We start from the raw sequence: 20,123 nt of genomic DNA on the forward strand, positions 1-20,123 counted from the left end.
GCTCAGATGTCCCTTGCTGTGGGCAGGAGCCTAGCACCAGCACCAAAGAGGGGCTGGGCGCTGGCTCCCTGCCTGCCTGCCCACTGGAGACAACATGACTCAGATGCTCCGGATGCCTCCTGCATCCCAGGCAGACTAATTACCAAAGCCAGAGCTGCTTTCTCAGGAGAAAGGGCTGGGAAGTGACATGTCCATAGTAACTGCCCATCCCGCAGCCACAAATGGGAACTTGGAGGTCCCCACTGAGATCCAGACCGAAACGGCACCAGGCCTTTCTGGGCAGTGCGGGCAGCCATGGGGGCTGCCTGTCCCTGCTGATGCCAAGTCGGTGTGTTGAGGGTGTGCAAGTGGCCGCTGCAAAGAGAAGTGGGTGCAGAGGCCATGCAAGAAGTCAGGTGGAGCATCTCCAATAGCTCCTGGGGTTCACCTGGCAGCTCTGCCATGCCACCCAGCCCCCCTGCGCTTGGCTCACATCTGCCTCTGCCCTGTGGAGGTCACCCTTATCAGAGTGAACGGGAGCATCTTCCACCCCCCCCCCCAAATGAGTCAAAAATGGGGCAAAAGCAGGAGCGGGCAGCATGGGGTTGCACAAGGCGGCTGTTCTGCATCCCAGTGTCAGCCCACACCAGGCACGGGGCGGAGGAGCAGCTGGGGACAGCACCAAGCAGCTCTGGGTATCCCAGCTGCAGCTGCCCAGCTGGCCCAGCAGGCCAGAGACTGGAACAGAGGGGAGAAGGGAGCACACTGAGAGCAGCAGGTCTCCCGTCCCTGACCTGAAATGCTCTCCCCATGCCCCTTTCATTCCCATTTATTTGCCTCAGCATGGCTGAATGCTGCTGGTGGGTCTTTTCCTCTCCTGTGATCAAGCATCCCAGGGCTTTTGCAAAGCTGCTGCAAAAGATTCGTGCTCTGGCCAAAGGGGATTAAAAAAGGCAGGGGGGAGGGAGGAAGACAGACATACAGACAAGAGGGGAGGAGGAAAACATCTGGAGATGATCCTCATATTCGCCCTGAAAAGCCAGCAGCATGGCAGAGCATATAGCAAGTGGGCAAGCACCGAGCAGAAAAAAAACCAAGACCCACAGGAGAGAAAATAATTGCTGTATTTTAAAGCCTGCGGAGGCACAGCTCCGGCCAGAGAATATTAATGGCCTTGCGGGATGAAAGCTGGGGTCCCTTCCTCGCCGTCCTGGCAGGAGCTGCCAGGAGAGGGGCCCGGGGTGTTGGTGCCCTGGCTGGTCCCCACGGCTGCACAGAGGGGGGGACGCCACAGGAACAAAGTGGCAGTGTTGGCAGGCGGCCGTGCTGCAGCAAGCCAAGGGGGCGGCGGCTGTAAATTTGGTGGGGAAAAGGATGGCAGAGAAGGGCTCACCCTCTCTGGTCCTGGCCCCCGCTGCCCCCCCACGGGGCTTAATGCATTAGGCAGAAGAACAACTTGCCCTGCTCCGGTATGTGTGGGGCTCTCTGCAAATAATCCTGGGAAAAGAGAAACTTGCTCTCGCCACCCCAAACACATTTATTTTTGGCTTCTCTGTGAGGAGCCAGGGGGGCCGAGACATTCCCACTCTGCAGGGGGTGCAGCCGGCACTACGGGCATCCTCCTGCCTTCCCAAGCAGGCACCAGAGCCCCCCCAGCCCCCTGGCCAAGGGGATTAGCCGACGGTTTGTCCATTCATGGAGAAAAACCTCGCTGTCAGCAAAGGGCTGGCCGGGCCATTGCCCTGCTCCTGCCCACAGCCCTGCCAGCCCTCCCCAGCACGGGCAGGGGGACAAGGGGCCTTCAGCATGGCCTGGGGAGGGGGGGTTGCAAACAGCAGGGCTGGGGGCTGCAGGATGGGCATGGGCCGATCATTCTGAGCAAACACAGCCGTGGCCGAGGTGGGGGATGCCTGATGCTTTTGACTGGGCCTGGGCCTGGGGGGGCAGGTCGCCCCCACCCTTCAGGGCCAGAAGGGACGTTTCTCCTGCCTGCACCCAGGCCCGGGCACAGGTGCAGCTCCTGCTGGGCCAGTAAAGTGGGGGGAGCAGCTCCGCACCCCAGGCAGACAGAGCATCCCTGCACAACCAGGAAGGGAGAGACCCCCAGGACACCAGAGACTGGCAGATGCTACCCCATGGACCCCCCCCCATTCCTGCTCCCCAGGCCTAGGGTGAGGGAGGGACCCGGCGGGGTCACAGAGGCACCCTGCACCCTTGGGTGCCCTCCTCTCCCTCCCACCAGGGTTGTCATGGCAGCCCAGCGGCGTGCACCGCGGGGGCAGCTGGAGCCGGCGTTTCACCCACCGCCGTCGGTGACGCAGGAAGCCCGGGGCAGGCAGGCAGGCAGGGAGGGAGTTATTTTAGATGCTGCCCCATCTGGAGGCTCCCAGAGCCAGAGGAGGGATTCAGCCACCTCTCCCACCCCATATTTCCCGTAGCCATTATGTAAAGAGGAGCGAAAGCCAGACAGGCTCCTGACAGGACAGTTGGCTCCAAAGCCCCCATGCTACATCCCCCCTCCCCGAGCACACTGTTCCCTCAGCAAACCCCCCCACACCCCTCCATCCTGCTGGTGCTGCGGCTCCAAGCCCCGCGGAGGGAGGGATGGGTCGCGGCACACCGCAGTGCGTGGTACCCAGCCAGGCAGTGCCATCAGGAGCTGCTTGCCGGCCGGTGCATGGCTTCCATGCTTGGGCAGGCGACCACGGGCCAGGCACCCTTGGCCCTACATCCATGCAGCAGCGTTTCCAGGATCTTCTGATTCTTCCTCCCTCATTGCCTCCTCATTGCCCTGTTCAGTACCACCGAAACACAAGGACTCGGTGCCATGTAGATCCCACCACTGCCATTTCAACAGCTGGACTGCATTTCCCTGTGGGAAAGGTGACATCACCCCCTGATTCCCTCCTCCAAATGACACCAGGGGCTACAGGTGTCCACACCAAAGATCCCAGCAGCCTGGTGCTCGCTGCCACGGCCAGACCATGCGTGCTTCTCACCATGCAGCATGCAAAGCCTTCCCAAGCCCCTCTGCCCCTGACACTGGCACTCACTGGTGGTGCTTCCTGACATCTGTATAATGCATTTAGATTCCCGGCTCATCTCCCGTGAGTTGAAGGGCCGGACGCGCACTGCCACCTTCACGGATGCTCCCGCCATTGCGCCGGCTGGAGGTGGGTCCTGCTAGTGGGGAGCAGCGGCTGTCCTGCAAGGAGGGAAGAAAAGGGCATTAGGAAAGCTCACATCCCAATCCCCATCTTGCACCCGTGCCAGAAAGATGAACGGAAAGCCTGTGCAACAAAACCTCCCAGGAATGCTGGTTTGCCTCTGCCCAAAAGATGACATTTTGTTTCATCCCTCGATCTGCCCACATTTTGCCTCTCCCACCTCCCCCCCGTATCTCAGGTCAGGACCCCCTGCTCGGTCCCAGAGGACATCCTTATCCTTACCCCAGGGCAGCACCCAGAGCCTCCATCACCCTGTGGCCTCACTTGGTGGGCACCCACAGCAGGGGACAGGGCCATGTAGGCACTGTCAGCATCAGCATGACTCCTGAGGAGTGTTTTCCATCCTGGGTTGCCAACAGCACTGAGCAGGTAGCCCCTCACCTGCAAGCAAGCCCACAATTCCCTGCCCATCACCCAAGCCTCCTGCCTCTGCTCCAGCCCCAGCAGAGCAGGGACTCGGCAGCAGGACTGGGTGGAGGTGAGGGGGGAGAAAACGATGGCATTCATGTCGAGAAAGGAGGCGGCTGTTGAACACAACTGCTGGTATTTGCCTCTCATTCAGCTCCCGGCAAAAGCAGATGTGCGGCGTCAGCAGCAGCAGCACCAGCCAGCAAGCCGGTGACGATCACAGTCAGCTGAAGCTCCCAGGTCACAATCATTTTTCCACTCTTTTTGCTAATAAATTATTAATCACAAACCTCACAAGATGAAACAAACTGCTCTCTAACATCTCCCAGAGCAGCCACTCGTCCTAGCACTGGTGCCCAGGCTCTCTGCAGCTGGTCCCACCTTCCCCGAGCCCCAGTTAAGACTCACTAGCATTGGCCAGAAAAGAATGCTGGGGTCCTTCCCTTGGCCACCGGGTCCTTTGGGATCAGCCCTGACAAAATCCATCCCTGCCTTCTAATGTCCATCCCCTCTCCTGCCCATCCCCTGCTCCCTGGCTCCTCATGATGAGCCTGCCAGCTGAAGAGGAGCTCAGCACCCTGCAGCACAGGCAGGCATCAGCTCCTCCGGTATCCCTGCCTGTGAGACTCCTGCAAGGGTGTTTACAAATGCCCTGGGGCTTTTCGAGCCTGGTCTTTGCCAGCAGGATGCTCACTCTGGGATGAAGGAGACCAGGAGCAAGCAATGGCGCAGCTCTGGTTACACGGACCATGACCTGAAGGAATTGGACCAGTAAGGATGGGTCCTCAACACGAGATGGGTTTTCCCACAGTAGAAATGAAAAATTTGTGGAAAAGGAGGTAAAAGAAAGGAAGAAAAAAATAAATCCACCAAAGGGAAAGTGTCCCAAGAGAAGGGGATGGCTTTAAAACTAACTGAGGTTTCACAGCTCTGGTTTCATTTCCAAAGGGAATGGGAGGAAAACCAATGTATACTCTGCCCAAAGGCAGGTATATTCATGGCACAGTGGAAAAATTTGCAACCAAAAAGTATTATAAGCTGGGCGCTCTTTCAAAAATGCTTCACCTGTTTTAAAAGCAAGCTTGCATCCCTGACAGCAGGAGGAGGACAAATCTTCTCCCATTAGAGTTCCAAAGCCCTCCCCTCCCTGCCCTGCTGGGACGGCTCTGGAGCTCCCACTGCACTCAGCCAGCAATCGCACCCTTAAATCCCACCAGCTCCAGAGTTCAAGCATTTGGTCTCAGGCTTTCTTGAGCACGGATTATTTTAAGCGGGCATTTAACACCACCGTTGAGTCCCTGAGCTGGCAAGCGGGCTGCCATGTACCAACAGGCCTCTGTCTTCCCCAATCTGCTGCTTTCTCAGATGGGGGAGAAAGGAAAAATTAAACAGGACTCCTCGCCAAAGGGAAACAAAAAAGTTGGGTTTCCCATGAAATGATGGGATATATTCCTGGGTGGAAGGGCTGCATCCTCACGAGGCCATTGGCTTGAGCTGCTCCACCCTGTGGCACCGCTGGTGCTCAGGGACGATGGATCCATTGCTGGGCTAAACCCCACGCGGCACCCGACAACTGCCTGCATCAAACGCTTCCCTCCTCCACAACCTGGACAGCTCTCTTTCCCCCACTTTGCTGTCTCTCCAGCTCCCAAGGCTACAAAGAGGTGGGTCAGGTCCCCAGGCTTCCACGTTGCAGCACAGCCCTCAGCAAGACCCACCAGCACCAGCACAGCACACCCGGCAGCGACCCCAGCAGCCCCAGGACCAACCACTGTCCACCACGGGCAGCTTCAGACCCTGCCCTTGTTCCCTCCCGCCCCAGCACCATTCCCATCACAGGCCCCTCCAGCCCTATCACCTCTCACAAAGAAGCTCCAGTTTCTCCTTCGTCCCACTTTTCCGGGCATCTCATCTTGCTGTATGCCCTCCATCGGTGGCTGCTCGCCCTCCTCTGCTGGGAGGCCCCACTCAGCTCCATACCCGTACCCCCTCAGCCCACCCTCGCCGGCTGTGAGAAGTCCCCTCCTCGCCAGCAGAACCTTTCCTCTCTCCCTACCATCCCAATGCCCACATCCGGCATATTCCCAGCAAGCCATCTGGCTTGCCAAGCCCAGCGGCACAGGCTTCTCTCCCTGCCGGTATTCCCTGCTGCAAAGCCGCAAGCTGGGCTCCATTTTCTGTCTCCATCCATTTTCTTCAGCTTCCTCGGTCAGCAACACGCCACTTCCCCCCTGCTCCTCTGCAGCTCTCTAGTCCCACCTCTGCCACAGCAGCACAAGGACCCCAGGCAGCACCGCGTCCCCTTGGGGAGCACCGACAGCCCCCTGCCCAGCTCCTTCCCCCGACACTTATTTTCCTGGCTCAGCCACGAGGAGGATTTCAGCCTGCACCCCAGGTAACGTGGCAGCACCACCAGCCACGGCCAGCACTGGCAACACTGGCCACAGGTGCTCAGCATCCCGCAGAGAGAGGGGACATGCTGCAGCGGGCAGGCTGTGGACAGGCAGGGCAGGGGCAGGAAGCCTCCCCCATGGCAGGCAGGCAACTCGAGCCCAGCCAGCTCACTCTGCCTGGGGACAGTCGGCCACCACCTGCTTAATCCGCCATCGAGAGAAATTCAATAAGCCGCTATCAGCCGTTCAGCTGGGAGTGGGCCAGCACCGTGGTCCCACTCCCCGCTCCCTCCCCACGTCCTCCTGGGGCCACCCCACACACAAAGGAGATGGCAGGGGAGGACAGCAGAGTCCCCAGGGCCATGGTGCCAGGGTGCACATCCAGACCTGTCCCCCAGCTCTGCAGGGCACCCCTTCCCCCCCCTTCCTGTGCAGCCCACTGCTCTCTGCCCATCCCTACCAGCACACCCGTCAGCTCTCAGTGATGAGCGAAAGGCCTAGAGAGCGATGATTAACTGGATCAGCTAAGATTAATTGGGCAGAGATTAGCTAACGAGAGCTCTCTTAAGTCTGAGGGCTACTGACTGGCAGCCTCCCTGCCACCACCAAGACGCGACCAGTGGGACGGGGAGCATTGTCCCCAAGTGCCACCCGCAGTGAACTCTTCCCCTAACGATGCTGCGGGGACATGCCGTGCTGCCTGTCCCCTGGGTGCTGCAGACCACCGGGGTTTGAGCGATGCTAATGTGGGTCGGCACGGCCAGGATGCCCCATTCCCTGTGCCCAGCCTGGGGCAGGGGCTGCCTCGCTGGGGCCGCAGGCAGCTCTGGCAGATGAAGAGCTGCCTGCACCTAGGGAAATCCAAGGCGAGTTTCTCCTTTTGTCTGCGTGCATCCCCACGTCACCTTGGCGGTGAGGACGGACGCCCTGTCTGGCTGCGCCTCCCAAGCCACGGTGCTCTCAGCCACTGACGGGCTTTGTTTTAATGAGCCCTTCCCCTGCACCCCTTGTTGGGGTCCCCCAGCTCCATGTGGGACCACGGGACACTGCCCTCCCTCTGGGGACAACAGGGACAGTGGCAGACTGGGGGCAGCTGCTCCAGATGACGCGGCACCATCGGTGCAGGCCTGCCGAACCCGACGGCTGCTCCCTGCTTGCCTCCTGCTCCGCGCAGGGCAAGGGGCTGTGACGGTGCAGTTTTCCCCGGCACAGCACCCACAGGTGGGGAAGCAGCTTGGAGGACATCCCTGGGCAGGGGCAGGTGCCCCCCCAGCCCTAGCTGAAATACAGCCCCCCGCTTCCCTGGTGCCATCATGGGCACCCTGCCCTGTGCCCCCTCACCTCCCACCTAGCCCAATGGGGGACATGGCATCAGGGCAGCATTTGCAGCTCCCTGAGAATTTCAACGTGAATTAAATTTGCAAGTAGCAAATTTAAGGCCATGGATGAGGCATTTCGCTCGCCGCTGGCCAGCTCCTTATCCCCACTGCAAAGGCGAGTCATCTCACACTCCATTGCCCGCTCTCTCCATCTTCTCTTCCGCATGCTAAAACCCATAGCGGAGAAAAGCTGCACGGAAAAGGCAGTGAGCTCCAGCGGGTTACCAGCATGGCTGGGCAGAGAGGGGTGGGCAGCCGGGGAGGGGGGGAACACCAGATTCTGACACTCCCCAGGGTTTGGGGGCTGCAGCTCTGGCCACACAAGGGAGGCAGGGGGGTGGCAGCGGCAGCATCTGTGCCAGCGCCGGCTGCCACCTCCCAGACAAAATGGAGGTCAGCAGCAGCGCGTGGGGATGGCAGAGCCCACCACACCCCTGGCCGTACCCGGGGAGGGGGTCTGCTGCCATCCCCCCCACCATGTCACCGAGGCCACCTGCCGAGGGGCTGCTCCGGGCACCAGGGCGTGGAAGGATGGCCGGGGGGGGGGGAGGGGCAGGGGAGATGCTCAGCTGATTCCTTGTCCTCCCCGAGCCCCACAGCAGAGGCATGGGACCTGAGCAGGCAGGAGACCCCGGTGCGCAGGGGGTCTGCAGGGTCCGAGGGAGGGAATGCTGCCCCATGGGGGAGGAAGAAGAGGAGGATGAAGAGGCAGAGGACGAAGACAATGGGGCAGGTGCAGGGCTGTTCCCTGGGAGCCCGGGTGGCCAAGCATGGGGCTCTGCACCAGTCCCTCTGCTCAGGGACCACCCCCTTCTCCAGGCAGAAGCCGCCGGCACTGGCCCGCAGTGACATGGCGTCCCTCGCCCAGCTGCCCCCAAGCGCAATGTCAGCAGCAGCTCGTCCTTGTGGGGCAAGCAAGAGCCTCGGCTTTGCAGCACCTTTGACAGCCACCCCCCGCCACCCCCGGCAAGAGCACCAGCTGGGGTGCCCACTGCTCCCTCCAGCGCCATCGTTGACTCTGAAGCATAATGATGATGGCACAAGATGGCTCAGCATCATGGCCAGAGCCACCTGCTCTGGAGGGGAGAGTGGGGCAGCTCTGGGGTGAAAAGGGGTCCGTGTGCTTCGTCCCACGGGCAGCGGGGACAGCATCCTCCCTCTCCCCACCGCAGGCGGGTGCCGGGGCTGCAGAGGCGTCGCCCTGTCCCCGGGAAGGCCCCCCCCGGTGGGATCCTTCTGGAAGCCGGGGCGGCACCCGCCGCCTGCCGCGCTGGAGACCCGCGGGCAGCCCCCGCCCGGCCTCCCTCCCCCGCGCCTCGGGGGGAACCCGCAAAATGGCCGCCGGCCGCAGCCCCCCGCCCCGCCGGGCCCCCGGGAGGGCGCGTCCCGCTTCCCCCCCGCCACGCCTCGCCCCCTCCGGGACCGAGAGGGGCGGCACCGCCATCCCAGGACGGCCCTGGACCCCCCCCTCCACTCGGCCGGCGTCTGGGGACCGCGCCCGCGCTGCCGCAGCCCCACCCGGGCTCGGCGGGGCTGCCCCGTCCCGCACGGTGCCGCCCGCCCCTACCTGTGCCCGTGCCCGTGCCCGTGCCCGTGCCCGTGCCCGTGCCCGTGCCCGTGCCCGGTTCGGCGGGGCGTAGCGCTCAGCCGCGGGCGGGGGGCACCGGCATGAGGCCGAGCCGCTCGGTGCGGTGCGGTGCGATGCGATGCGATGCGGTGCCGGTGCCGGTGCGGGTGGCGGCAGCCCCGCCCCTGCGGTCCCCGCCCGCTCCGCCCCGCCCCGCGCGCTGGTTGGCCGCCGCCACCCGGGAGAAAGCGGGGGGGGGGGGTGTGAACCGGGAGGGCGCGAGCCGGGGATGGAGCGGTGACGTCAGCACATCCCCCCCACCCCCGGTCCGCGCTGCGGAACCGCCGCAAGGGCGCGGGGAGGGGCGGGGCCCCCCGCGTCGCCCGGCAACCGTCGCTCGGCAACCGTCGCCTGGCAACCGTCGCCTGCCCCCCGGGCGCCGTACCCCGGCCCCACCGCCGTGCCGCCCCGGGGAGAGCTGCCCCCTCCAGGTCTACCCGCCGGCCCGCGGCCCCCTCTCCGGCCCCCAGCCCCCGGCGGCCCCGGCTGTCAGCATCCACCTCCGGGACAGAGCTTCTTCACCACCCCCGGCCTGATCAGCCTTCTCCCCCCCCCCGCCCCGCCCCGCAGCCCCCGGGAGTGGCACGGCCGGCTCCGTGTCCATCTGCGCCGGGGAATTTAGGCCCAGCGCGGAAAGCAGATTATGCCTTCGCCGCCAGCTGTTTCCAGCAGCGCGTCCTTCCTCACCCCTCCACGCCAACGGCGAGGCCACACGTCCCCTCCCTGCCCCCAGTCCTTCCTCAAGCCTCCCTGGAGGACAGGCAGCAGGGGGGTCCACCCGCAGAGGGGTCTTCATCCACCCACCCGCCGCAGTGGTGGCGGGTCTCCAGCGGGTGCCTCCCGCCGGTGTTTTAGGGACTGAGCGTTTTGTCGATGCTGCGAGCATCCGGCAGCAAACCCCTCAGCCAGCGGAGCACATGGCTGGGGCACAGGATGAGGACTTGGCTTGGGACCTCTTGGGACATCAGGACTTCTTGTCCTCACTCTGGTAGATGATGGCCGGGCAGCAGTGCCCAGGCTAACTGTAGTTTCCACCATCCATGTGGTGTTGGCTACACCGGCTCCCAGCTCCTCTCAGAGCCGACTATCCGGCTGCCTGGGCAGAAGTGCTCTCCCCTGGGACCATGTCAGCTGCATGCACCCACCCCAAATGCCTTCAGCACCGGCCACCGGTGCCAGCTCTGCTATGGTGGGGCATTTTCCACCCCATAATTGTAATCCCCAGCCCAAAGCTTTGTTCACCGAGTGGCTCCTCTGGCCAGGGACCTGCTCCTCAACCTGCCAGGAGCCGGCGGCACGCAGCTCGTTCATGTTTCAGAGTATGGATGGCAGAGAACATGCCGGAGGATGGGCATCATACAATTGGACTGTGGGCACACATGGTGGGTGAGAGGCACAGCATGTTGAACAGGCACGCGTGGCCTGTGGCATCATCAGGACACGCTGTGATGCCCTCAAGCCAGGCTGAGCCCGCAGAGCACAGCTCGCCATGGTGGGGACTGCTACTGTGTCCCACCCATGGCTCTGCCCTTGTGCAAACCATCCCAATGGCCAGCCTCCTCCAGGCGGCTGTTGCTCGGCCAGACGTCCTTTCTGCAAGGCAGGTCCTTGGTCAGGGAGACCTGGCCAACAGAGCTTTCTGCTGCTGGAGGAGTCGTGACCGTGGCAGCTGTGCTGGGCCAGTCCCAGTGCAACCATCCCATGGCACAGGAGCTGCATGCCCAGGAGCAGGGATCCCACCTGCTGAGATGGTGTTGGGAACCATCAACCACCGTGTCCTGGGGACCACGGCAACAGGGTTTGCATGGGTGCTTGCCAGTCCCGGAGGCTGGCATGTCTGAGGAGCAACCTCCCCCAGCGCTAGCAAGGGGGGACCCCCCCCAAAATGCAGTGGCTGAGACAGCAGGGATGGTGCTGGTGGCACATTAACTGGACAAGGAGGAGGCCAGGGGCAGAGTCCGGTCCAGTGGGGGGAGCACCAAGCCCCAGAGTCAAGGTCCACGGGGACGCTGGACGCTACGGGCACAGGATGAGCTGTGCTGCAGTGCTGGGTGCTGCACAGGCAGCCTCCACTGCTCCTCTCCTCCGGGTTCGGCTCCTGGGGATGGCAAGGCGCACCATGGCCACCAGCCCGCTCTGCGTCCCCCCGCCCCAGGGGCTGCTCCGGCCCCTGGCTGTGCCAGAGAGGCTGCTACTTGGGCCAGGGCCCAGCAACGTGCCCCCCCGCATCCTGGCTGCAGGCAGCCAGCAGCTCCTGGGCCACATGCACCCTGAGGTGCTGCAGGTGAGCTGCCCCAGCCTAGCCTTCCTCCCCTCCCCTCCTCTCCCTCATGCCCCACGAGGGGCTGGGACAGCTCTGCCAGGGCGAGGGGGACAATAGCGATGTCAGTTGGTCCCCTGCCACTACAGGTGATGGACGAGATCAAGGCGGGCATCCAGTACGCCTTCCAGACGCAGAACCGGCTGACCCTGGCCATCAGCGGCACCGGCCACTGTGCCATGGAAGCTGCCCTCCTCAACCTCCTGGAGCATGGTGACACCGCGCTGGTGGCCGTCAATGGCATCTGGGGACAACGTGCTGCTGACATCACCAGGAGGTTGGGTATGCTGGGGACAGCCAGACGGCACCGGCAGGGCTCAGGGGACCAGGCTCGCGGGTGGGATGCCAGAACGTGACCCCTGGCTTGCTGTCCCCATCCCAGCAGCAGTGGCCAGTGACATGGCTTCTGCAGCCGGAGGGCGCTCCAGGTTTTTTCCAGGGTGATGTCCCTCCACTTACGGTGGTTTATGGCTTTTCCATTGGGCAAATCCACGGGAGGCCAGACCCTGGCAGGCGGCCGTGCTCCTGGTTTATGCATGATCGATTCCCTCGTGGAGCAGGTGGCTGCCCAGTGGGAGGCATCCCCAAACCTCACTCTCCCTCTGCCCAAATCCCTCCCAGGAGCCAATGTCCATGAGCTGCTGAAGCCCCCAGGCGAGTACTTCACTCTGTGGGACATCGAGGAGGTGAGTGCCGGCTGCAGTGTGGGGCAGCAGGCGCGAGCTGTCTTCCAGGAGCAGTCACCTTCCCCTCTGTTTCATGCAGGGCCTGGCATGGTACAAGCCCTCAGTGTTCTTCATCACCCACGGGGAGTCCTCCACAGGGGTGCTACAGCCACTGGAGGGGCTGGGCGAGTTGTGTCACCGGTCAGTGCACGGCGGGCACCCGCAGGGGCTGGCAGCACCCCAAGGTTGCCGTTGGGGATTGGGGCATTGGGATTTATATGCCCCAGGCTCTCCTCTGGCTCTGTTGTGCTGGAAGCGGTTGGTGCCAGTGAGATATGTGGCCTTGGGGGGACTGGGATGCCAGGGCTGGAGGAAGAGGGGTGGCAAGAGGAGGTGGTAGGGACACCAGGCTGAGCTCTGTCCTCCCACAGGCATGGCTGCCTGCTGCTCGTGGACGCGGTGGCATCCCTTGGGGGAGCCCCCATCTTCATGGACCAGCAGGGTAAGAGCCACAGTACCATCAGGGACACCCAGGGGACAAGGGGGCTTCACGCCTGGGCCAGGGAGGGAGGGCAGTGGGATCAGCCCCACTGCCTGTATTTTGGGCTAGCAGCACTAGAAACTGGTCCAGCTGCAGCCAGAGAGCCTGTTCCCCTTGGGGGACTGTCAGCAGTGCCAGGGTGTCCCCCAAAGCTGGCCAACCACAAGCAGGACCTGCAGCGTGTGCCACCCTGTGCTTCCCACCCACCGCTTGCAGCCGGGCTGGGGTGCTCAGTGTGTCCCCACTGGGAGCCTCTGATCCCTAAGGAGCTGCCTCCCTTCTCGGGCAGAGATCGACGTCCTATACTCGGGGTCTCAGAAAGTCCTCAACACCCCTCCCGGCAGTGCCCCCATCTCGTTCAGCGAGGGAGCCAGGTAAGGGCAGCCCTGGGCACACTGGGGGGAAAGGCAATGGGGCTGGGGGGAGGCTGTCACTCCCCTTGCTTTGCCAGCTCTGTGGGGTCAGAGCCCGGCCCATCCCTGGGCAGCGATGGGTGCTGGAGCCAAGCCACTTGCTGGGGGGGGGCCCTCCCACAGGACTGACATCACCCTGGAACTGGCAGGGTCAAGGTCCGGCTCCTCCCCAGCACTCTGCTTTGCCAGGGAGAAGATGCTGAGGAGGAAGACGAAGCCCCTGTCCTTCTATCTGGACATGGGCTGGCTGGGAAACTACTGGGGCTGTGATGGGGAGCCGCGAAGGTGAGAACGGGCTGTCCCGGGACAGATGGTCACAGCTGTCCCATCCACAGCCTTCGCCCTTGTCTCCCCCTCACCCTGTCCACTGGTCACAAAGCAGCCCTGAGGGATTTGCATCCCCTCTGTGCTGGGTGCAGAGGAGGGAGGAGGCCACAGGCCGGTTCCCCCCCACTGCAAGCTGGGTACTGCTCTGCCACGGGGCCGGCCTAAACCACCTGGGTGCCTCTTGGGTGTTGCAGGTACCACCACACAGCACCAATCAACAGCTTCTTCAGCCTGCGGGAAGGCTTGGCCATGCTGGCGGAGCTGGTGAGCGGTGCCATGCAGGCAGGGGGGCACCAGCAGTGCTGGTGGGGTTTGGGGGAGCAGTGGGTCCCGGGATCTTCTCCCTCTTCTCTGCCCACAGGGTCTGGAGAGCTCTTGGGAGCGCCACCGGGCTAACTGTGCCAAGCTGTGCCAGGGGCTGCGTGACCTGGGGCTTGAGCTCTTTGTGAAGGAGGAGGTGGGTGCAGGGCGAGCCCACCACCGTGGTGCAGGGGCAGCGTGAGGACATGGCCCTGCACGGCTGGAGATGTGCCTGGGCAGCTTCTGATGCTGGAGAAAAAACTGCCCTCCCAGTGATGCTATCTCCTGGCAGGCTACCAGGCTCACTGGGGGGACAGGGCCACAGCCAGGACCTGCAGATTTAACCCGGTTTCTCTCTTCCCCAGAAGGTGAGACTTCCCACCGTCACCACCGTCAGGGTGCCTGAGGGATACAACTGGAAGGACATTGTAGCCTTTCTCATGGACAACCACGCCATTGAGATCGCTGGGGGCCTGGGTCCCTCGGTGGGCCAGGTGGGCAGCGTCCTCCCCTCCCACTGCCCATGGCTGGGCACTGAACCTGGCTGCGGTCACATCCATCAGTAGTGCACCCCATGATTAACTGGTGCTCTCTGGCTGCAAACAGCAAACACAGCTGGATGCATCCCATCGCCTGCAGCAATGCATAGCGGCTCCTAACCACACACAATTGCTGCACATAATTGAATAACTGCACACATAACTAGTGGGGTGACACGTCTTTAGAAGAAATGTGTGTTAAATAGGATCAAGCAGGGAGCTGTGCACATGCACTTACACCCAGCCGCGCGCAGGCTGCTCCTCGCACACCCCCTGCTCCACGCGGGAGCCTGCACTCTGCTGCTGGCCACTCTGCTCACAGGGAGGTGGCACCAGGGCATAGCTGCGAAAGTGGGTGCTGCAGGGAGATGGTCTCCCTTCTCCTCCCAGGTCCTGCGAATCGGCCTCATGGGCTGCAACTCGACCAGCAGCAATGTGGACCGTGTGCTGAGTGCCCTGCGAGACGCCCTCCGGTGCTGCCAACGCAGCAGGCTCTGAGCACCCCTGCAAAGGGGGGTTCCGGATGAGGCGGTGTGGCGCTCCCCCCCATGCCCGGCTGCAGGCAGCTGGCAGGCAGAGGGGCTCCCCTACCTCTCCAGGATGCTGCCAGGAAACACTGCAACACCCAGCAACCCGAGCCAGAGCAGGAAGGAGAAGCTGGAAGAGCGGGGGACATGGAGGTGAGGGCTGCAGCTCTGCAAACAAGGGACGTGGCTCAAAACCCCTTCTCCCAGTCCCCGCGCAGGGTCACTCCTCACCTTGATGGCCTGACCCCCCAGCTCCTCCCTTTCCCTTGGCCCCGGGGCCCCACTGCAAGCTGACAAGAGGGCTCGATGTAGGATCTGACCACAGGTCCTTTCCCCTCCCACCACCATCACCCTCAGCCATCCCTGCACCAGAGCCCAGCAGCACAGGGTGCCAGCCATCCCCTCAGATTAGGTATCCTGGGATGAAACACCCGCCCCGGCACCCAGCTCTACTAGGGGAGCCAAGAGGCCGTGCATCCCCACCCAGCAGCAGCAGACAGGCACTCGCTCCCTGCTACCATCTTTCCTCAATAAAGCTACTTGGCAGCATGCTGCCCCCTGGCTCCGTAGCTCGCCTTGCAACCCCCGGAGTTTTGAGTCACCCAGCTGGGGTGGCAGCGGGGTTCTGCTCAGCTCTGCTTGGGGTTTACTTGCTGGATCTTGGAGAGCAGCTGGGACATTGCCGAGCGGCGTGCGCTGTCCTGGATCCGGTACACCTGGAACTAAGCAGAGGCAGGTGCAGAGTGAGGAGAGAGGGCTCCCCACTCTGCTTGAGCCCTGTGCTCCAGCACTGCCAGCCTCCCACAGCCTCCACGATAGGGTTGGGCAGCAAATGCCAGCGGCTGCCAAGGGCTGGAGGGCTCTGGGGGGCAAATTCCAGCACATCCTAAGCTGCCCAGACCAGGTAGTTTCCGGCACTGCCGCGCTCTGCCTTGTGAGACCAGCTGAGGGTCTGGCATTACCTGGCTGAGCAGGATGTCAAAGTAGGCTGTGTCCCAGTAGGACCTGTCCTCGGTGGGGAGGTGCAGGAGGGCTCGGGTGCTGGGGTCCGCGAGCCAGCTGTCAGTGCGTGCAGGGAGGCCAAAATGGAAGCGGAGGAAGCGTCGGGGGTCCTGGGCGAAGCTCTCCACCTTATGGTAGAGAGAGGTGAGGTCCAGGGCCTCTCCTTGGAAGAGGTTCTCCTCCGGGTGCAGGAAGTGGGGCAGGTGCCGGCTGGCCAGGCAGCGGAGGAGGATCACCAAGAGCCTGTAGACAGAGCCTTCCAGGTCCTGCCAGTCCTCTGGGGAGGGGAAGAGCTCCATGCTCCACAGCAGCACCATCTGCAGGGAGGGAGAGAAGGGTGTGGGATCGAGCACTCCCCACAAAGGCCGTGCCTTCACACCCTGCAGGTCACCGTGCAACCACCCATGGGGCTGAGCCCTCAACACAGACATCACGTCCTCAGCAGCCTAGGGCTGCGCAGGCTCTTGGAGCTGCTGCTGAGGCTGCTGCTGAGGCTGCTGCAGGCGCAGCCGATGCCCCACCACCCCTTAGTTTTGAACCTTTGCTTCACTCCCCAAAGAGCCCCCGTCTCAGCTCCAAGGCAGGTCCCAGCTCTGCAGCAGCCCCAAACAACACACCCAAGCTTTCTGCAGGCACTAAGCAATAGTAAAAAACCCCGCTTCTGGTTTCTACCAGCCACTGGCAAGACAGGTGAACCCCCAGCAGCTGCCATGCCAGCTTCTTTGGCATAGCTTAACGGTCAATGCACACGGTGGGCTGGAGCAGAAGATGCTTTTTTGAAGGACAGATGCATACTGTGCCCTTCTTTTTTTAAAAAAACCCAAAACATCAAAGAATGCAACATAAAGCAAAACGCACAGGATTAGGGTTACTTAGAGCTGGAGCCATTCTCTCAGCAGAAGACAGCTTTGCCTCCTTCTCCACCCCAGCCCAGAGAGCCACCACAAGGCAGGGCACACCTGGATTGTGCCACCAGGTACTGTCCCCAGCATGGCCCCTTTCCCAATCAGTGCCACCAGCTGGCATGGGTCCAGAGTGCCAAAAACAGGTTGGGTGGGGAGAAGAGGGTTTTGTCGGAAGAAACGCCACCCTCAGCTCTGCACCTCCCAGTGCACTGGGGCACAGGACAACCTGCAGCATGGCAGGCACAGCAATGCAATCCCCAGCATGGCCTCTGCAGACACAGGCAGCCTGTGCCAGAGGATGCCTGGCACATTGGCACAGACCCCCAGCTCTTAACGCTCAGGGTGCTTCAGGCTGGAGGTTGCTCGTTCAATCCAGCAAGTGCCTGCTGTTTGCAAGGAGGAAGGATCAAACCCCTTTGACCATGGCCAGCAGCGTGCATCCTTTCCAGACACAGCCATGGGGTGGTACATCCCAAAGCACTGCAGGCACTCAGGCTTGTTGCTTGGAACCTTCTTCCAGCAGCGACTCAGCTGTGGCAGGGTGCAGGGGAGAAGCCTTAGCTCTGCCTGCTCAGAGAGCCGTTGTCCCACCAGCAGAACCCACCTACCTTCAGGTGGTTGAAAGTGAGACCGCCTTTCCCAGCCTCCTCTTCCCAGTCCTGGACGCGTAGCTGATCAAGCAGGCGAAGACTGTCCAGATGGCGTCCCTTCAGCATGTCCACTGCCTGGAGCAGTTTCAGGATGGGGAGATGAGTGGAGGATCTGGCGAGAGAAAGTGGGGTCCACTGAGAGGGAGGATGGAGACCCGCATCCTTTCAGCTGGGGAGAGGATACCTGCAGTGGCCTGGCACGCGTGGGGATCTCCCCCAGCCACCCATGTGGCCCCAGGAACACAGCATCCTGGATCCACCTCCTGCACCTGCCTCTGATGAAGAGGGACCAGGGAGATTTGCAGCATGATGGGAATGCTGCTGAGCAGCTCCTGCCTTCCTGGGAGAGACAAGAGGGGAGGCAAAGCTGGGTTGTGCTCCCCTATGTGGCAGTGGGGAGGGCTGCAGGCCGCCCCAGAGGGGAGGCTGGATGGACCCCAAGGAGGGGCCGAGCATCTGGCTGGACTACATTGTGCCCAAAATAAGCCTGGGCTGGTCCAGCCAGATGCTTGGCCCCTCCTTGGGGCCGGGTAGCTGTGCTGGCAGGTGAGATGTGTGTCACCCTGGCCCTGCTCCCTCCTGCAGCCCGCCCTGGGAGGCACCTCATCACAGTGCTCTTGAAGCCTGAGCAGGGATCTGAGAGCTGCCACCCTCTGCGTGGGCCAGGGTTCAGCTCCTACGAACAATTTGGGGGGGCTCCTTCAGTTGCATCCCCTGCTCTTTCTTGAGCTGTCTCAAATTTGGCTGAGGTTTTTTCCCCAACACAGGGCAGTGGGTTTGGGCATCACAAGGGGGTGACTTCACTCCACTATTGACATGTCCCTCCACTTCCCCATCCCTTTTTTGGCTACACCCGGCAGTGCTGCCAGCCAGGGGGGATCCCTGGGGCAGGGTCACCCCGCTATATGCGCGGCCAAGCCACTCACCTCCAGCAATGGGGAGAGGCAGGGACAAAATGGGCCTCTTCCATGGCCTTCCGGAGGCTGCCTTTGGGGAAGCCCCTGTCACTCTGCTGCCCTTTGAGCCAGAGCGGCTCCTGCCGCCTCCTCACCACTGGGACAATGTCAAAGCGGATGGTCTTCCAGCCACCACGGATCAGCAGGGAGAGCTCCATGGCATCTTCCTGCAGATTTTCGGCGCTGAGGTCACCTAGACATAGAGGGTTTGGCTGCGGTTACGAGGTTACCACAGCTGGTCCCACAGGCTGAACTGGGTATGTGCCGCAACGCCCGTGGGCATGTCCCACCCCATTCGACTCATCCCTTTCCAGCACTGCAGTTTGGCTGCAGTTCCCTGGCAAAAGCTGTTCTCCAAACTCTGCTGGGGTGGTTTTCGGGAAGGAGCATCGCTCCAGCAGGGCTCAGGGCCAGGCCAGCGGGTGTGGGCACAGCAGGAAGGCCCAAGTGGCTGAACGGGGCCATGCTGCTGGGTAGCTGAATGGTGCCAAGAAAAACAATGTAGTCCAAGAAAAATGAACCAGGAAAAGTCTCAGATTGAGGAGGTAGAGGAAGATGAAGGGCTCTGGCTTGGCCATGGAGGAAGGAGGGAATGGTGGGCTTACTGGGGACTTTCAGACCCTCTGGTCCTCTCACATCACCTTTTCATCGGGGCTGAGATTTACTTCAAGAAGCACCTTTGGAGATGGAAACGCATGAAGAAGCTGAAGGGACCCCTATGGGCATTCCCAGGGTCCCTTCCCCACCATGCCCTTCCCAGGCATGCTGCTCCCAGCTGGGGCCCATGTGTGTGCAGGGTCAGACCCATGCACTAAGGTCCCACTCCAGCCCTGACACACTCCCAGCTCACCCTCCAAACAGCCTCCTACAGGGAGCAGGGGGCACTCAGAGGCCAGGAGAGATGGGGGGAATGTGGCTAGGGCGAGCCAAACACGTCAAGTCCCTGAGCAAACCCTCTCCAGGGACTAATGGCAGGGGTGGGTGAACCCTGCATGGAGCTGCCACCCACCAAGAAGGGTGCCATCAGCCCAGGGTGAAGATGCCCGAGGATAACTCTGCTGTTGTGGGATGGCAGGAAGTAGTTTTGCATCTCCCCTTCCTTAGCTGAGGGCAAAGCCTGTCCCAGCGCACAGCAGGGTGCTTGCTCACTCTTGGAGGCTTTGGGTGGGCCACGCACCTGGGGACTCACGCCTCAGCCCATTTGCACAGGGACCACCACCGAGCTGGCCTCCCCAGCTGTGCTGGAGGCAGCTCCTGGCTGGGGAAGAGCCATGCTGGCATACGCACCTGGCTGAAGCAGGAAGAGGCGTTGGCAGCGCACGATGGCCGAAACAAGGAGCTCTTTTAGGTGCCGGAGGACTTTGCCCGGAACCAGGCACCCCGCACCATCTCCCCGCTCCATCACATCCACAGTGCTGGTCCAGTCCTCCAAGCCCGTCCCTGGAGAGGGCACTTCCAGACAGAAGGTGCCCAGCCCTGGACAGTGCCCGGCTGGGGTGTCCCCAGGCCGGCATGCCAGCACCCTCAGGGCATCACCATCGATCCGCAGGGGGACCTCCATGGTGACAGCATCCTCGGAGGCGCAGAGAGCAAACTCAAAGGCCTCCAGGTTCCTGGCGTAGTCTACAAGGAAGCGGGGCTCCCTGGCATGGACACCCTCCAGCAGGGTCAGCAATATGTCCTCAGCCCGCTGGAAATGCTCCAGCCGCTGCCTCTCGCGGGACACAATCACCCCGAGGTAGCTGTGCCAGTGGGAAGCGCTGGCTGCCATGGCAGCTCCACGGCCGTCCCAAGCCTGCTTTGAGCGGGAGTGAAAATACGTGGGCAGGTAGGGCAGGGCTGGGATCTGTGCAGGGCGGGCAGAGGGAAGCCGCAGCCGGGCGTTGACAAGCACCACTGCTGGGTGAGCGCCAGGGAGAGCTGCCGGGAGCACCGTGTCCCCCCAGGGCAGACTCAGGGCGGGGT

The 20,123-nt window shown here is 62.4% G+C and overlaps 3 protein-coding genes across 24 annotated transcripts in view; 1 reads left to right on the forward strand and 2 right to left on the reverse strand.

Moving 5' to 3' along the window:
• Positions 1-9,161, reverse strand: part of KIF1A (kinesin family member 1A) — a 42,506-nt gene extending 33,345 nt beyond the window's left edge. For 9 of the 21 annotated variants that reach the window (XM_069791661.1, XM_069791648.1, XM_069791647.1 and 6 more), the window contains exons 1-2: positions 8,954-9,161; positions 3,033-3,184 (exon numbers count right to left, since the gene is read on the reverse strand). In XM_069791661.1, the coding sequence (XP_069647762.1) occupies positions 3,033-3,138 (106 nt within the window). In that variant the 5' untranslated portion in view covers positions 3,139-3,184; positions 8,954-9,161. The remainder of the gene's footprint in view (positions 1-3,032; positions 3,185-8,953) is intronic. The other 12 variants (XM_069791657.1, XM_069791650.1, XM_069791651.1 and 9 more) reach the window with 2 other exon arrangements.
• Positions 9,162-10,994: 1,833 nt separating this feature from the next.
• Positions 10,995-15,194, forward strand: AGXT (alanine--glyoxylate aminotransferase). Of its 2 annotated transcripts, none has more exons than XM_069791662.1 (11): positions 10,995-11,297; positions 11,423-11,615; positions 11,955-12,019; positions 12,099-12,199; positions 12,430-12,500; positions 12,829-12,913; positions 13,142-13,237; positions 13,474-13,543; positions 13,641-13,736; positions 13,945-14,073; positions 14,509-15,194. In XM_069791662.1, the coding sequence occupies exons 1-11, from the start codon at positions 11,043-11,045 to the stop codon at positions 14,614-14,616; spliced, it is 1,269 nt and encodes a 422-aa protein (XP_069647763.1). In that variant the 5' UTR covers positions 10,995-11,042; the 3' UTR covers positions 14,617-15,194. The 2 variants fall into 2 exon arrangements, with proteins under 2 accessions (XP_069647763.1, XP_069647765.1); XM_069791664.1 differs by having other exon boundaries at positions 13,948-14,073.
• MAB21L4 (mab-21 like 4) lies at positions 15,153-19,944 on the reverse strand. Its single transcript, XM_069791665.1, has 5 exons — positions 19,446-19,944; positions 18,129-18,351; positions 17,161-17,314; positions 15,608-15,964; positions 15,153-15,367 (listed from the first exon to the last, which is right to left on the reverse strand). Exons 1-5 carry the CDS (start codon positions 19,927-19,929, stop codon positions 15,275-15,277), a joined length of 1,311 nt encoding a protein of 436 aa, XP_069647766.1. The 5' UTR covers positions 19,930-19,944; the 3' UTR covers positions 15,153-15,274.
• Positions 19,945-20,123: the final 179 nt, after the last annotated feature.

The sequence above is a fragment of the Haliaeetus albicilla genome, chromosome 9, assembly GCF_947461875.1.
Source record: "Haliaeetus albicilla chromosome 9, bHalAlb1.1, whole genome shotgun sequence".
NCBI lineage: Eukaryota > Metazoa > Chordata > Aves > Accipitriformes > Accipitridae > Haliaeetus > Haliaeetus albicilla.

Excerpts from the sequence above, each read along its gene's own strand:
- AGXT (XM_069791662.1), top strand. The coding sequence starts at position 11,043 with ATGAGCTGTGCTGCAGTGCTGGGTGCTGCACAGGCAGCCTCCACTGCT. Across the intron at positions 12,200-12,429 it reads CTGGGCGAGTTGTGTCACCG|GCATGGCTGCCTGCTGCTCG; the intron begins GTCAGTGCACGG and ends GTCCTCCCACAG. Across the intron at positions 14,074-14,508 it reads TGGGTCCCTCGGTGGGCCAG|GTCCTGCGAATCGGCCTCAT; the intron begins GTGGGCAGCGTC and ends TTCTCCTCCCAG.
- MAB21L4 (XM_069791665.1), bottom strand. The coding sequence starts at position 19,929 with ATGGCAGCCAGCGCTTCCCACTGGCACAGCTACCTCGGGGTGATTGTG. Across the intron at positions 18,352-19,445 it reads CCTCTTCCTGCTTCAGCCAG|GTGACCTCAGCGCCGAAAAT; the intron begins GTGCGTATGCCA and ends CTCTATGTCTAG. Across the intron at positions 15,965-17,160 it reads TCACTTTCAACCACCTGAAG|ATGGTGCTGCTGTGGAGCAT; the intron begins GTAGGTGGGTTC and ends CCCTCCCTGCAG.